The 15,812-nt window shown below is 46.1% G+C and overlaps 1 protein-coding gene across 1 annotated transcript in view; it reads right to left on the minus strand.

Annotated features, from left to right (window-relative positions):
* Window positions 1-1,587: 1,587 nt before the first annotated feature.
* LOC126214956 (C3 and PZP-like alpha-2-macroglobulin domain-containing protein 8) overlaps window positions 1,588-15,812 on the minus strand; it is an 877,403-nt gene continuing 863,178 nt past the window's right edge. Inside the window, exons 28-29 of the mRNA XM_049941592.1 lie at window positions 13,648-14,052; window positions 1,588-3,182 (exon numbers count right to left, since the gene is read on the minus strand). Coding sequence (XP_049797549.1) covers window positions 2,887-3,182; window positions 13,648-14,052 — 701 coding nt within the window. The 3' untranslated portion in view covers window positions 1,588-2,886. The remainder of the gene's footprint in view (window positions 3,183-13,647; window positions 14,053-15,812) is intronic.

Raw genomic sequence — 15,812 nt, forward strand, 5'->3', positions numbered from 1 at the left:
GAGCTGACGATGGCGATAGTATTATGTATAAGGAAATGTGTTGATCCCTCTACAGTGCTTTATTCACAAATAACTGCGTAAATAAAGTACTCGAATTAAACATCGTTGGCAGGCTTGTGGAATGAGTGGTATTGCTGGAATATCTGTGGTGGTGTAAAAACGTTGAATCAGTTGGTTTGTGAAAGTTTGGGGAGTAATATGAGAAATTTTATAATATCTAACTAGGACAGAAAGAAGAAAGGGGGCAAGAAATATCTGCTTCGCTATTTTTTAGCTTTTCGCTTCCACACAAAATTTTGCACTCTTGGACGAGTACATTGGAAAAATGATGGTGCAGATGGGATTTTAAGGAAATTTCGCATAGAAGGAAATAAGGAAGGAGAACTATTACCAAAAATTGTGTGAATTTGTTTATGAACTAATTAAACGAGATATGTAATCAGCCATTTATCTATTCTTCTGTATGAGCAGAACAGATACCTTACAATAATGTTATTGCTAAAAATACGGTTAAAATTACGTTTCGTACTCATAATTCCGAAATATTTAGTGCTATGCACCACATTTTTGTTTATATTTTTCGCGGGAAGTATTCAGCTAGGATGCCCTGAACATCTGTAGATAACCTCCTTTAACACTCTAAATGAAGCTTCATACTTTGAGGCCCGTCGATTCAGATTAGAGAAAAACTTAACTGAGAATTTTAACATCGAAGATGATTCTTGCTCCCACGTTCTTTCATTGTGAAAGCTACTGTAAATTCCTAAAGTACGAAACCATACGAAAATAGTGGGAGCTTAACTCGTACTGCTAGAATCCTTCTTTTAAGTTAAACTATGGTAGCATAAGTAACAATCAGAAGACTGCATTTAGGGTGATGAAAATGAGTGTTTATACGGTGTTGTGGCACTGACGCCTAAGTGAAACGTACAATGAAAAAGACTAATGATTTAATTTTGATGATTTAGTATTACAGTTAGGTGTTACATCAGAATATAAGGAGAGTGGACCTATTTCAGAGTATATATGAACGCTTCTAGAATCGTTCACCCTGATACGTTACAGTTGCAAACCGGTCAGCGTTCAGAACAATGAACTCATCATTGAGGAAAATGGGTTTTGCTTCAAAACGAACATTAAGTTGTAAACCTCAACTATGGGAAAGGTTTTTGCTTAAAAAATATCTCAGTGTACAGAAAAAAACAACTCATTCAGAAGCTGTGACTGTCTACTGACAGGACATTTCTGGTTATAATGTAAGTTGATGGACACTTAGCACAACCGTCTATCACTTACCACAGAAGGTACAGCTAGAATAACACTATGATTGAAGCAAAAGTAATTTAATCGTTCATGTGAAATAGTAAAGTAGACGAATGTGTCCAGTGCAGGAAGTATCCACAATTTGGCGTCCACACAGATGTTCCAGACTGGGCAATTTGTTGATGGGTATATGTGGCAGTTGATCAGGTCCTAGGAGAGTGCGAATTTCACAGTGGAACGTAAATGTCCTTTACTATCCAGTCTAGCATCACTTTGATTGTCAGGTGCATCGAACGTTCTGTTGATCTCCTACAATATCCCAGATTAAACGTTATTTGTCTAGAAGAACAATGGTGTGTGATATTTAGAGACAGGAGCTGCTTCCAGAATGAGAGCTGCTTGATTCTACATGTGAGCAATTTGATGCAGTTGTCTGGGTTGGGAGTTGGAAAAGTGATAACCTACAAAAAATCCCCAGAATGAATCAGTTCCACTTTCATCAATGAAAAAAGTTGTAGTTTTTGAAATATACTTTATGCTGGAAAACGACTCATCTGTTATTCTGGCCTACATACAGAATCTGACCATTCTCAGGTTCAAGGGAATAATTTTACACTGCAATAAATATTTTCACAGCACTCCTCCACAAGTTCGCTCTGTAGGCGTTTTTAGTCCTTTACTGAATGACTTTTGTTGTTATAAAAATTTAATGCAGTCATTCAAAAAAAAAACAAGGGGTTCCCATTTTTGGAGTATTTTCTGTTGGTTCTATGAAATGACTTATCAGTATTTCAAGCATATGCAATGCAAATGACTGGTCTGAGGTTCAGGAGAACAATTTACCAGCCCAAATCAACACCGAACTCCCTTTTACAAAGAATATTATTGTATTACTGAACAATCTGCGCTCTCAAGGACATTGATAGCAGGTATTCCAAGAACAAAGGATTCCCTTCCTTGAAGCATTTATTGTTCTACAAAACGATTCATTAGTTTTTGAAGCCTAGAGAGCGCAGATTACTAGTTTGTTGTTCAAATGAATAATTTGTGTTGATACCGTCATGGCCCTTGTCCACAGCAATAGGGTTTCCTTTTTGGGGGCATTTTCTGTATTCCGAGGTACTTCTACAGTGATGTTCATTGAGTGCCACTAAATGGAGGAAGTGCTTGATCCAATGTCAGTATACACGCTATGTGGGTGACTGGCAGGAGAAACCAGCAGCTGCTGCTTGGTAAAGATTGTCTGGCTGATGTCTGGCTGGTGACTGGTGATGGATCCTTCAGTCAGGCTGGTGACAGGCTCACAACAGTACGCACTCTGTGGAGCATCAATGGCACATCCAGCAGGCTGGATGACTGGCTGTAAGATTGTCTGGCTGATCAGCGTCTGGCTGGTGACTAGTGATGGGTCTCTTAGTTTCATGACAGGTTGGGGATACGCCCACAGTCTGGTTTGGTGACTGGAGGCTGGCCACTCAGTCTGTCTGGTGACAAACCAAGGACCGATGTCACGATCTTGTCTGATGGCTACTTGGTGACTAGCCCCACAGTCTGACCTAGTGATAGGTCCAGTACACGCACTGCAGCCTAGCCAGATGCTGGCCGGTGACCGCGACCTCGGGTTCAGTCTGCCTCAGTGGCGGCGCGCCTCAGCAGGTTGCTGCTGTTGAGCTCGACGTGGACCGCCTCCCGGAGCATTCCCCACAGTGTATCGCGGTCCAGCACCAGCAGCCGCTCCTCCTGCTGAGGCTGAGGTTGAGGTTGAGGCTGAGGTTGCGGTTGAGGCTGAGGTTGAGGTTGAGGTTGAGGCTGGACTCCCACGTGACCACGGCTCTCCTTGAGCGTCAACTGGTGATCCTGCTGTACTGGCGTTGCACTGTCCACTGGGCGGCGCTCCACGTTGACACTCCTCCCAGAATCTGTGGGAATTCATCAAAGAAGTACAGTACTACAATATTGTGACACAGTCTGACTGAGTAGTCAACACACAAGAAATATGTATTTTTCCATAATACAGGGTGTCTACATGAAGCCTACCTGATTTCCAAAGCAGACATATACACTACTGGCCGTTAAAATTGCTATACCACGAAGATGACGTGCTACAGACGCGAAATTTAACCGACAGGAAGAAGATCCTGTGATGTGCAAATGATTAGCTTTTCAGAGCATTCACACATGGTTGGCGCCGGTGGCGATACCTGCAACGTGTTGACATGAGGAAAGTTTCCAACCGATTTCTCATACACAAACTGCAGTTGACCGGCGTTGCCTGGTGAAACGTTGTTGTGATGCCTCGTGTAAGGAGGAGAAATGCGTATCATCACGTTCCCGACTTTGATAAAGTTCGGATTGTAGCCTATCGCGATTGCGGTTTATCGTATCGCGACATTGCTGCTCTAATTAGTCGAGATCCAATGACTGTTAGCAGAATATGGAATCGGTGGGTTCAGGAGGGTAATACGGAACGCCGTGCTGGATCCCAACGGCCTCGTATCACTAGCAGTCGAGATGACAGGCATCTTATCCACATGGCTGTAACGGATCGTGCAGCCACGTCTCGATCCCCGAGTCAACAGATGGGGACGTTTGCAAGACAACAACCATCTGCACGAAACGTTCGACGACGTTTGCAGCAGCATGGACTATCAGCTCGTAGACCAAGGCTGCGGTTACCCTTGACGCTGCATCACAGACAGGAGTGCCTGCGATGGTGAACTCAACAACGAACCTGGGTGCACGAATGGCAAAACGTCATTTTTTCGGATGAATCCAGGTTCTGTTTACAACATCGTGATGGTCGCATCCCTGTTTGGCGACATCGCGGTGAACTCACATTGGAAGCGTGTATTCGTCATCGCCATACTGGCGTATCACCCGGCGTGATGGTATGGGGTGCCATTGGTTACACGCCTCGGTCACCTCTTGTTCTCATTGACGGCACTTTGAACAGTGGACGTTACATTTCAGATGTGTTACGACCCGTGGCTCTACCATTAATTCGATCCCTGCGAAACCCTACATTTCAGCAGGATAATGCACGACCGCATGTTGCAGGCCCTGTACGGGCCTTTCTTGATACAGAAAATGTTCGACTGCTACTCTGGCCAGCACATTCTCCAGATCTCTCACCAATTGAAAACGTCTGGTCAATGGTGGCCGAGCAACTGGCTCGTCACAATACGCCAGTCACTACCCTTGATGAACTGTGGTATCGTGTTGAAGCTGCATGGGCAGTTGTAAGTGTACACGCCATCCAAGCTCTGTTTGACTCAATGGCCAGGGGTGTCAAGGCCGTTATTACGGCCAGAGGTGGTTGTTCTGGGTATTGATATCTCAGGATCTATGGACCCAAATTGCGTGAAAATGTAATCATTTGTCAGTTCTAGTATAATATATTTGTCCAATGAATACCCGTTTATCATCTGCATTTCTTCTTGGTGTAGCAATTTTAATGGACAGTTGTGTAATATATGGATACCTGTGATGTAAGACGTGACGTGAAGCAACTGGATAAATTTTGTGAAGATTTTTATGTCAACGATTACTCTTGTTTTGTTTCAAGTGCTAAGAAATTGCCAGAACTGACTACACCTCAAGAGAGAGTCCACAGTATAGAGTGGTATGGGGAAACAAAAACGACCATTGGTGTCCAAAGATATTTTCGACATGAACTTCAAAGGGGCTTATCATACGTTAAGACTTGGTATGACAAGTTCCTAGATACTTGAAGTGTAAACAGGCAGCCAAACTGTGACTCAAAAGGCACATGTCTACAAATGGTATGGGAGACATTCCAAAGAATACCATCAATGTCAGTTAACCGAGCATCACCAGAACTAGACATCCCTCGCTCAACTGTTCACAAGCTTCCGCAGAAACGACTTCGTTTGCACGCTTACACAGTTTAAATTTTGTATGCACTGAAACGAAACGAGTTGCAACGTCGCCACGAATTTGCTGTTGAGCTATTGAACTGGAACAGGCAGAACCACAACTGTCGTCGTTGGGGAATATAATATTTTCAGACGAAATAACCTTCTACATATATGGGAAGGTTAAACAGCACAACATTCGCACCTGGGGTTCGCAATACCCCACAGTTTTCCGAAATATGTCATAGCCAGCAAAAAGTGTGGTGTGAGCCGATGGAAGATAGCATATTGGACCAGTTGTATTCATCGAACAGACATTAACAGCACGCGTTTATCTGGAAATCCTTGATCAGCTCGCTGTCCCTTGGTTTCTTTCCCTTGAGCCAGACGAGAGCTTCCAGGAGGGGGATTCAATGGAGTTTACATGTTCTAACTTGCTGGACCGACACATGTCTACAGCAATGCATAGGACAAGATGGACCGGCCAAGTAGTCAAAGCAACCCATCCGGAGTGGCCGAGCGGTTCTAGGCGCTACAGTCTGGAACCGCGAGACCGCTACGGTCGCAGGTTCGAATCCTGCCTCTGGCATGGATGTGTGTGATGTCCTTAGGTTAGTTAGGTTTAAGTAGTTCTAAGTTCTAGGGGACTGATGACCTTAGAAGGTAAGTCCCATAGTGCTCAGATCCATTTGAACCAAGTTGAGCTACAGTACCGTCGGAATTTTACAGGTTACGAAATGAGCCCATGTAGAAGTGTATAATTTTTTTGGTACAAGACGTTTTGATTTACTTTAGAACACGTACCCTCATATTTTTTAAATTGCATTTAGATATCAGGGTGATTTCCTGTGGTCATTATGTACTGTGAGAATCACATATGGTACAATAAAGCAAATAGAGAACCGTTTCCATTTTTAAGCGATGTAGCACCTCCATAGGCTTGAAAAAACTTTCCTTCCGTCGAAATGGACACATGTTAGAAACAACAAATAGGGATACTCCGATTGTTTTATACACTTGTTACACAGCACCATGTAGGAAATTCGTGGACTTAACTTTTATGTGTTTAAAATATTGAAACTGCATAGCGTTACATTTTTATTATGTCGCACTGGGTTCGTCCAGATGACCATTTTCAGTGGCACACTATAGGTATCATTGTGTAATGTACTTCGACAGTCATATCTACAAGCATGGTAGTGTGTGATTCAACATGAAGCACATACTGCCTCACATGTACTCATGACCGTTTGTAGAATAAGGGGTAGTCAAATGAAAACTGAACACCTACCATAATGGGACCATAAAATGGTTCCACTCAAACATAATTACCGCAACCATTAAGAAGTTTATCCTACTTGGAGACGATACGATCGATTTCTGCGCCGTAGGTGGCGGTCTTTTCCTGATGGATCCACAACCATACTCACTCTTCCACTTCCTCGTCCAACTGAAACCTACGCACACGCACATCTTTCTTCAGGTCGACGAGGATGTGAAAATCAGACCAAGACGCCGAAGTTTAACATTCTTCGGATTGCAGTGAGACGGTGGGCATTACCGTACAACAGCATGATTTCGTTCTACTGCTTTCCCGGGCGTTTTGAGTTTATGGCACCTCGTAGTTTCTGCAAAGTGTCTTCATAGGACTACCCACTGATTGTGGTTCGACGCTCAAGGAACTGAAAAAGCAGAGAGCCACTGCAGTCGAAGACGGAGGTCATCATGACCTTACCAGAACTTGTGTGAAGAGCTTCGGATTTCTTTGGCGGGAGAGACGTGGGATGTTTTCTCTTTGCCGTTTGCACTCGGCCTATCGAAATTCTCTCTGATGGAATCATCCTGTCGCAGGATAACGTCCGCCCACACAGTGCCAGTCGGACGAAGGCAAAACACTGCAATATCTTCTGAACAGCCCAGATCCTTCGTCGTGTGATTTTCACTTCTTTGGCAACCTGAAGAAAGACATGTGTGGATGACAGCTTCAGTCGGAAGAGGATGTGCAAGAGTGGGTGCAGTTGTGGATCCGTCAATTGCCGACCGCCTTCTATGAAACAAAAATTAATCGTCTCGTCTCTCAGTGGGATAAATGTCTCAATGCGTGTGGTGATTACTTTTGAAAGGAACCATTCCATGATCCCGTTGTGTGTAAAGTATAGACAGGCCAGGCTTGTTCTTCACAGTGTCCCAACAGCTTTGTCGTTGAGGAAATAGGAAGTCTGTATGACAGAAGACTGACAAAGATGCTCGCATCTGTGTATTGATGCTTTGACTCACATTAATTAATTGCACATTTGTCGACTTAAAGGTTTTTCGAGTTCGATCATGATACATATTGGGCACACCAGTGTGAGAACGAGTTGACTGTCTGGATGTCTTGGAAATTTTCAGATGAACCAACATGTTGCATCTTTGTTAAATGATGATTTTCTACTGGAAACATGAAGAGAGCTCTTCTGTTTCACAGGTTTTGAATACAACATCAAATAAAGATAGAAAATTATACACTCCTGGAAATTGAAATAAGAACACCGTGAATTCATTGTCCCAGGAAGGGGAAACTTTATTGACACATTCCTGGGGTCAGATACATCACATGATCACACTGACAGAACCACAGGCACATAGACACAGGCAACAGAGCATGCACAATGTCGGCACTAGTACAGTGTATATCCACCTTTCGCAGCAATGCAGGCTGCTATTCTCCCATGGAGACGATCGTAGAGATGCTGGATGTAGTCCTGTGGAACGGCTTGCCATGCCATTTCCACCTGGCGCCTCAGTTGGACCAGCGTTCGTGCTGATCGTGCAGACCGCGTGAGACGACGCTTCATCCAGTCCCAAACATGCTCAATGGGGAACAGATCCGGAGATCTTGCTGGCCAGGGTAGTTGACTTACACCTTCTAGAGCACGTTGTGTGGCACGGGATACATGCGGACGTGCACTGTCCTGTTGGAACAGCAAGTTCCCTTGCCGGTCTAGGAATGGTAGAACGATGGGTTCGATGACGGTTTGGATGTACCGTGCACTATTCAGTGTCCCCTCGACGATCACCAGTGGTGTACGGCCAGTGTAGGAGATCGCTCCCCACACCATGATGCCGGGTGTTGGCCCTGTGTGCCTCGGTCGTATGCAGTCCTGATTGTGGCGCTCACCTGCACGGCGCCAAACACGCATACGACCATCATTGGCACCAAGGCAGAAGCGACTCTCATCGCTGAAGACGACACGTCTCCATTCGTCCCTCCATTCACGCCTGTCGCGACACCACTGGAGGCGGGCTGCACGATGTTGGGGCGTGAGCGGAAGACGGCCTAACGGTGTGCGGGACCGTAGCCCAGCTTCATGGAGACGGTTGCGAATGGTCCTCGCCGATACCCCAGGAGCAACAGTGTCCCTAGCGCCATTCGACGGCCAACACCGCGGTTCTTGGTGTGTCCGTTGTGCCGTGCGTGTGATCATTGCTTGTACAGCCCTCTCGCAGTGTCCGGAGCAAGTATGGTGGGTCTGACACACCGGTGTCAATGTGTTCTTTTTTCCATTTCCAGGAGTGTATTTTGGTATGAGTACACCGCAAGAAAGTGAAGCATTCAGAACTCTTGACCGTAACTTCATACTCGTACACACCATCAGCAAGTATTTAAATGACAAACAACAGTTCTCCATGACAGCTAGAACAACTTCGACGGTGCACTATTGTTGTTCGTGTTTAGTTGTGTTACCAGCCTTATATGGAATGTAAGAGACATGAAAAGCGTCGGGTGTTGTGTTGATCACTCTGAAGGAGATGGAGATGTCGTGTACTCGTGTGAAGCAGAGTTCAGTGCTTGATAGATCTTGGAAGAGGGCACATTGCGGCTCGTGATTTGGCCGCCTGGTCGAATACTGCAATATCAAGATTGTTGGATGTGCAGTGGCCCAATTTTGGACTGCATGGGAACATGAGGGCATGCATACTCGTCGTTAAGGTCACAATCCGTCACATCTGATCACCACAAGAGGGCATCATCGTACTGTACATCGAGCACATCGTAACCCCTTCACATCTGCACTTGCCATCTGGGAAGAAGTAATGGACTCTCAGCAACTCATGTTTCATATGGTGCCATTGGTCAGACTCTAGGAGCAGCCGACTGTCGAATTAGCATTCCAGGTGTACCCTACCATTAACTACAGCGAAAGTCAACACACGGAACGGCATAATCCGTAAACTTACCAACTCACACTGGGGAGCAAACCCTGAAATTCTACGTGCATCATCCCTGGCATTGTGCTTTGCTCCAGCTGAATATGCATGCTCCGTCTGGAGAAGATCGACACATGCTCAGAAGCTAGACGCGGCACTGAATGCCTCATGTCGATTAATCACGGGATGCCTTTATATGTGTTCTGGAATAGCCCCCCCACAGATCAGACGGCAAACGTTGGCGATGGCCGAACGAAGCAGGCAGTGCGAAGATAGAAGACATCCCCTGTACGCACATCAGCCAGCGGAGGCAAGACTTAAATCTAGGAAAGACTTCATAAAAGTTGAACGTCCACTAACCGAAAGTCAGTCTACAACTAGAGAATCAATGTGGAAACAGAAATTGGATAAAGGCAGTCTGAAAAGTTGGATCATTATAGAAAAACTTCCTGCTGGATCACAATTGGAATGGAGAGTCTGGAAGAGCCTAAATAGACTTAGATGTCAAACGGGAAGATCACAGGATAACCTGATCAAGTGGGGATACGCCGAAGAAGAGCCCCGCCAATGTGGAGGAAAACAAACCGTGACACACCTGCTGACCTGCCCATCTTTGCTGGCCCCACGCACTCTCCAAGACCTGTGGTTGGCCAACGACGCTGCAGTGAAGTGTGCCGAACACTGGAGAGAGATATGAGCCTTGCTTTAGACAATAATGACGACTTACAATATGTGAAGATCATGAATGTATGTATGAATGAATAACTATCATTTACTTGTATTTGTAATCTAGCATATATAGCGTATTAATTAATTACAGATGTAACTCAGACACGATTAAATAAATAAACATCGCAAAACAAGCGGCTGCATTTGGAGCGGTGCTGTGAGCAGGAAGCATAAACTGGTGATGAGTGGTGTTGAGTTGTGTTCAGTGATGTTTGGTTGGTTGGTTGGTTGGTTGATTTGGGGGCAGCGAACCAAACAGCGAAGTCATTGGTCCCATCGGATTAGGAAATGATGGGAAAGGAAGTCGGCCGTGCCCTTTCAGAAGAACCATCCCGGCATTTGCCTGAAGCGATTTAGGGAAATGACAGAAAACTTAAGATGGCCAGACATAGCCTTGAGCCATGGTTCTGCCGAATGCGAGTCCAGTGTGCTAACCACTGCGTCAGCTCGCTCAGTGTTCAGGGGCTGAATCGTGGTTCTCGTCGGCGAATATGGTGATGACCTCGTGAGAGATCTCATTCTCCCAATGTTTCAGAGAGGCGCAGCGGTGTTACTCCTGGCGTTTCAGTCTGGGGAACCTTCGGGTATGCCTTCGGGCCTGATAATAGCTGAGAGAACTCTGACAGCACAACACTGTGATGGACGTCCTGCCTCCTCATGTGTTACTTGTAGTGGCGACAGTATCATGGCCGAGCGGTTCTAGGCGCTACAGTCTGGAAGTGCGCGACCGCTACGGTCGCAGGTTCGAATCCTGCCTCGGGCATGGATGTTTGTGATGTCCTTAGGTTAGTTAGGTTTAAGTAGTTCTACGTTCTAGGGGACTGATGACCTCAGAAGTTAAGTCCCATAGTGCTCAGAGCCATTTGAACCATCTGACAGTATCATAGCAGCATGACAATGCTCATCTACACACGCTAATAGTCTCTTTGAACTGTCCGCTCAATGCTGAGATACACTTCTGGCCAGCAAGTTCGCCAGACCTGTCACTGATACAATATTTGTGGGATTATCTTGGACGTCAGCTCTGTGTCAGTGCCAGTAACCTGGATCTCAAGGGCCACTTACAACAGTTGTAGGCCACCTTCCTTTAAGAAAGGTTACAATGACTTTACGACACCCTTCCTCGAGCGAGGTGGCGCAGTGGTTAGACACTGGACTCGCATTCGGCAGGACGACGGTTCAATCCCGCGTCCGGTAATCCTGATTTAGGTTTTCCGTGATTTCCCTAAATCACTCCAGGCAAATGCCGGGATGGTTCTTCTGAAAGGGCACGGCCGACTTCCTTTCCCATCATTTCCTAATCCGATGGGACCAATGACTTCGCTGTTTGGTTCGCTGCCCCCAAATCAACCAACCAACCAACATCCTTCCAAGCCAAACAACAGAATGTACCCAGACCAGACAGAGTGCAGCGTCATCCTGATAAGTGCGCTCACAGTGTCTAGTTCTTCGCAAATTTGAGTTTCTTTTGTAACTAGCGTGTGATCCCCTCCGAAAGTCGGAAGTTTCACATCACATCCTCCTGTGCTTCTGGACGCTTCACATTTTTTTGTCAGGCAGTATAATAGTCCAGTTCATAGCATGTTTCCAAAAGCTTTAAATACCAGGTAGCTACAATCATATGCAACTACTCTTGGAGGTCCAGTGTGGGCTGTAATTATCGTGCAGCAGTGAAACTTGGTAGATATCCTGATGCGTTAATGACATACCTATTTACGCTGGAAAAAATTATTTCCAATTTTGGCCACCAGGTGCAAATCTGGCGCTGTTCAGCATCTTGTAGATGTCCCCGATGCTCATACTGAACTAATTAGGTAAGTAGCAGTTAGCAATTAAATCGACATTATGCCTTTTCCACTTGGTTGACCTTTCTGCCCACATCTCGTTCCTAATCCACTACATATCTAAACATTCCTATACGTCTTTCTTCCGTTTGCTTCTGTTTGCAGCGCTAGATTTGCACCTGGTGGCCAAAATTGGAACTACTTTTTTTCCAGGATAAATAGATTCAGCATTAATGCATTAGTATATAACGACAGAAACAATCGCAGCACTGAAAAATAACTAACGTAGAGTAACGAAATTTGGGGAATACATTTGTCAAGGTAACATTGCAGGTGCGAGATAAGCCATCGTATATGTGAAATCCTGGTACATTAACAACCTGTGTAACTGCCAGAATATTGAATGTAAGCATGCAGACGTGAGTTGTACGGGTGCCGGATGTCAGTAGTGGGCTGGAGTTCCATGCCTGTAGCACGTGGTTGGTCAGTACAGGGACGGTTAATGCTGTTTGTGGTTGGCGCTGGAGTTGCCGTCAGATGATGTTTTTCAAAGAATTACGCACTGGCTGTATCAATGATTTTTATTAAATCTGCGACCGGTTTCGCACCACTTATCGGTGCATCCTCAGGCAATATACGCTATTTATAACATGGTAACATTGAACATTGCCCTGTAGCCGCTCCCCACCATTTACGTCCAATATACCGTCATCTGGTGAAAGCAGTAGACAAAATTTAGTCAGGCGGTGTCCGCTGCCGTGGGGCTCCTCTCAGTTTGCACGGTCAGTGCCACTCCCATCTTATAAAAAAAAATTTTAAAAAGATTTTAAAATTTTGACTATTGCTGTACATTTTGTGTTTAACATAGCCTCACAAAAAGGAGTCGCACCTGCTCAGATCTGGAGAATATGGAGGCCAATCGAGGCCAAGGCCAGTGGCATTTGGGTACCCCAGAGCCAGAACGCGGTCCCCATAGTGCTCCCCCAACAAATCACACACTCTCCTGCTTCGATTGGGTCGAGAGGCACATATTGTCGAAATCAGGGTCACTTTGGGCAATTGGGATGAAATCATCTTCTAAAACCTTCATGTACCATTCTGTAGTCACTGTGCCATCAAGGGATATGGCACCAATTATTCCATGATTGGACATTGCACGCCACAGTCACTGTTGGTGGTGAACAGACTTCTCGATAGCGAAATAACCGGATTCTCACTTCCTCAAATGCGCCAATTTCGGTTATTGACGAACCCATCCAAATGACGATGATGATGTTGTCCCACACTCGGAGGAGTGTAGCGAACGGTGCGGGAGACTCGCTCCGCTGATTAGGCAAGGTCGTAGTGGAGGTGGTTTGCCATTGCCTTCCTCCGACCATAATGGGGATGAATTATGAAGATGAAGACAACACAACTTCACCCAGTCATCTCGAGACAGTGAAAATCCCCGACCCCTCTGGGAATCGAAGCCAGGACCCCGTGTGCGGGAAGTGCAAGACCACGAGCTGCGGACCATCCAAATGAAAGTGGGCTTTGTCACTAAACCAAACCATACTAATTCCTATAAGGCCCTGCTGCCAACCGTGCAGTTTTAACGTTCTAACGCAAGCCGTTTAGAAGTTGTGACGAGTTTATTTGATACAGTTCAGTAATTGTCGTCCTGTGTTCCTGCCAGACGATAATTACAGCCCACACCGGACCTGTGAGAGTAGCTGTACCTTAATTATGACCACAAGGTATAGATATCTAATGACCCGTTCAAATGCAGGATGTGGGGTAGATGGACCCAGATGAAGGCAGCTGACCTGGACTCGCACTCTTGGAGGAGGGGCCGTATCTCTTTCCTGCCGGGCGCTCCTTCTGGCTCTCCAGCTCGCCGTTGTCATCCGTGATGATGATGTTGACGGACTCCGGCTCCTCGGTCATGGTCGTGGGCGTCGACGTCGTCATCACCGCCGCCAGGCCACTGTTAGTGACGTCACCTCCCCCAGGCTCGTCAGACGTGCTGGTGGGTCGTGATGTGGGCGTGGACAGGGACCTCGTGGTCGTGCCCGGTCGCTGGTCGTGACCGCCCGCGGCCGTCGTCGTGGCTGTGGTCGTCGTGGTCGTGACTGGCGTCTCTGGGGAAGGCTGCGGCTCGACCGGGTCGTGCGGGCACTCCTGCCCACACTCGCAGACCTCGGAGAAGTTGGACCCCATCTGGACTCCACCTGCAACCGTCGAAAAATTCATACAGCTTTTGTACATCGTAACTGGTGCGGATAAAAAATAATGGACATGCCACGATACAAAGAAACTGCTGTGGTCGCCGAGCAGAATGACGAAAAACGATCTAGAAAGGGCCTCAGCACAGTGGAAAGTATTTTAGGCGACCAATATCGTACGAGAATAATCAACAGAAAAAGTGATGGTATGCGGCACTGAACAGGACTGTGAACAACTAAGAATGAGGTTTGGAAGAGAAGTGATAGCGGAATGTGATGTCGTCCAAAAAACGATGTACCGTGACAAAGATGGTTCCTCATTGGGAAGACGACATAACAGAAGTAATGACTCGTACGGAAGGATGTAACCAGTCGCTTTTACCTCACTTCATTTGTGAGTGGAACAGCAGTGGTACAGGGCAGCATCCACCATGTCCCATATGAATATCTTGCGCAGTAAGTATGCAGTTGTACCTGGTGGTTATAATTAAACTTTACATATTTAACACGCTATAACACAGAAACTAATTACTGTACGAGTAGCAAACTTGATAGCGTTAATGTCAAGGACATACGAAAGAGAAATAGCGCAGAATCAATAAAATTGAAACACTTTAAATGTGCTGCTACGGTACATTATATCATTACATACCGGTAACATTGCTGCTACAAAAGGTACTCAATATGGCGGCCATCAGTATCCAGAAGAGTCTGAAAGCACAGGACTGCATTCTGCACAGCAGAACGAAGCATGTCTGTAGGTATGCTGGCTACCTCTCTTGACAGGCCGCACTTTAAATCAGCACATTTTTGACTGTTCCCCTGGTAAACCCTGCTACCTGAAGGAAGCCCCACAACCAGAAAACACAGGGAGTGAGATCAGGTGATCGTGCCGACCAAGCATTTGGAAACGATCGGCTGATAATTTGATCGTTTCCAAACGTTTTTTGGAGAAGCAAATGAACTTAACGAGCGATGTGCGGTGGGGCCCCATGGAAACTGTTGAGTTCACTGCGGCTCTCTCCTGTAGGCGCCCCAAAATCCAAACATCATCATCATCATCATCATCATCTCCTGTAGGGCGGGTATGACATCCTGGCGAAGCATATCGCAGTAACGCTGGATAGTCACACTGCACATCGTTGGTCCTTGAGCGCCAACCTGTTCAAAAAAGAATGGGCCAATGATGAACGTAGCCGTGAAGCCACTTCATATGCTGACATGTTCACCGTACAGTGGAACTTCATGCACGGCGACTGGAGGTGAAGATCTCCACACTCGGCAACTATGTGTGTTCACCTCACCCGTCAGAGAAAAATTAGCTTCGTCTGTCTATAGGATGGTCCAGGGCTAGCTCTCGTCAACTCGAATCCTTGCGAGAAAGTGGAGAGCGAAGACAACACGGCGTTGTGCGTCCTGTGGTGCAAGCTGCTGTACGGTAGGAATCATGTACGGATACCTTTTGAGAATGGTTAGAAGCACCTTCCATACGGGATGTTCAACTGTCATGACACAGAATGAAATTTTCACTATACAGCTGAGTGTGCGCTGATATGAAACTTCCTGGCAGATTAAAACTGTGTGCTGGACCGAGACTCGAACTCGGGAACTTTGCCTTTTGCGGGCAAGTGCTCTACTGACTGAGCTACCCAAGCACGACTGACGCCCCGTCCTCACAGCTTTAATTACGCCAGCGTGAGTCATGCTTGGGTAGCTCAGTCGATAGAGCAGTTGCCCACGAAAGGCAAAGGTCCCGAGTTAATTCC

This window comes from Schistocerca nitens, chromosome 12 (genome assembly GCF_023898315.1).
Source record: "Schistocerca nitens isolate TAMUIC-IGC-003100 chromosome 12, iqSchNite1.1, whole genome shotgun sequence".
In the NCBI taxonomy this organism is placed as follows: domain Eukaryota; kingdom Metazoa; phylum Arthropoda; class Insecta; order Orthoptera; family Acrididae; genus Schistocerca; species Schistocerca nitens.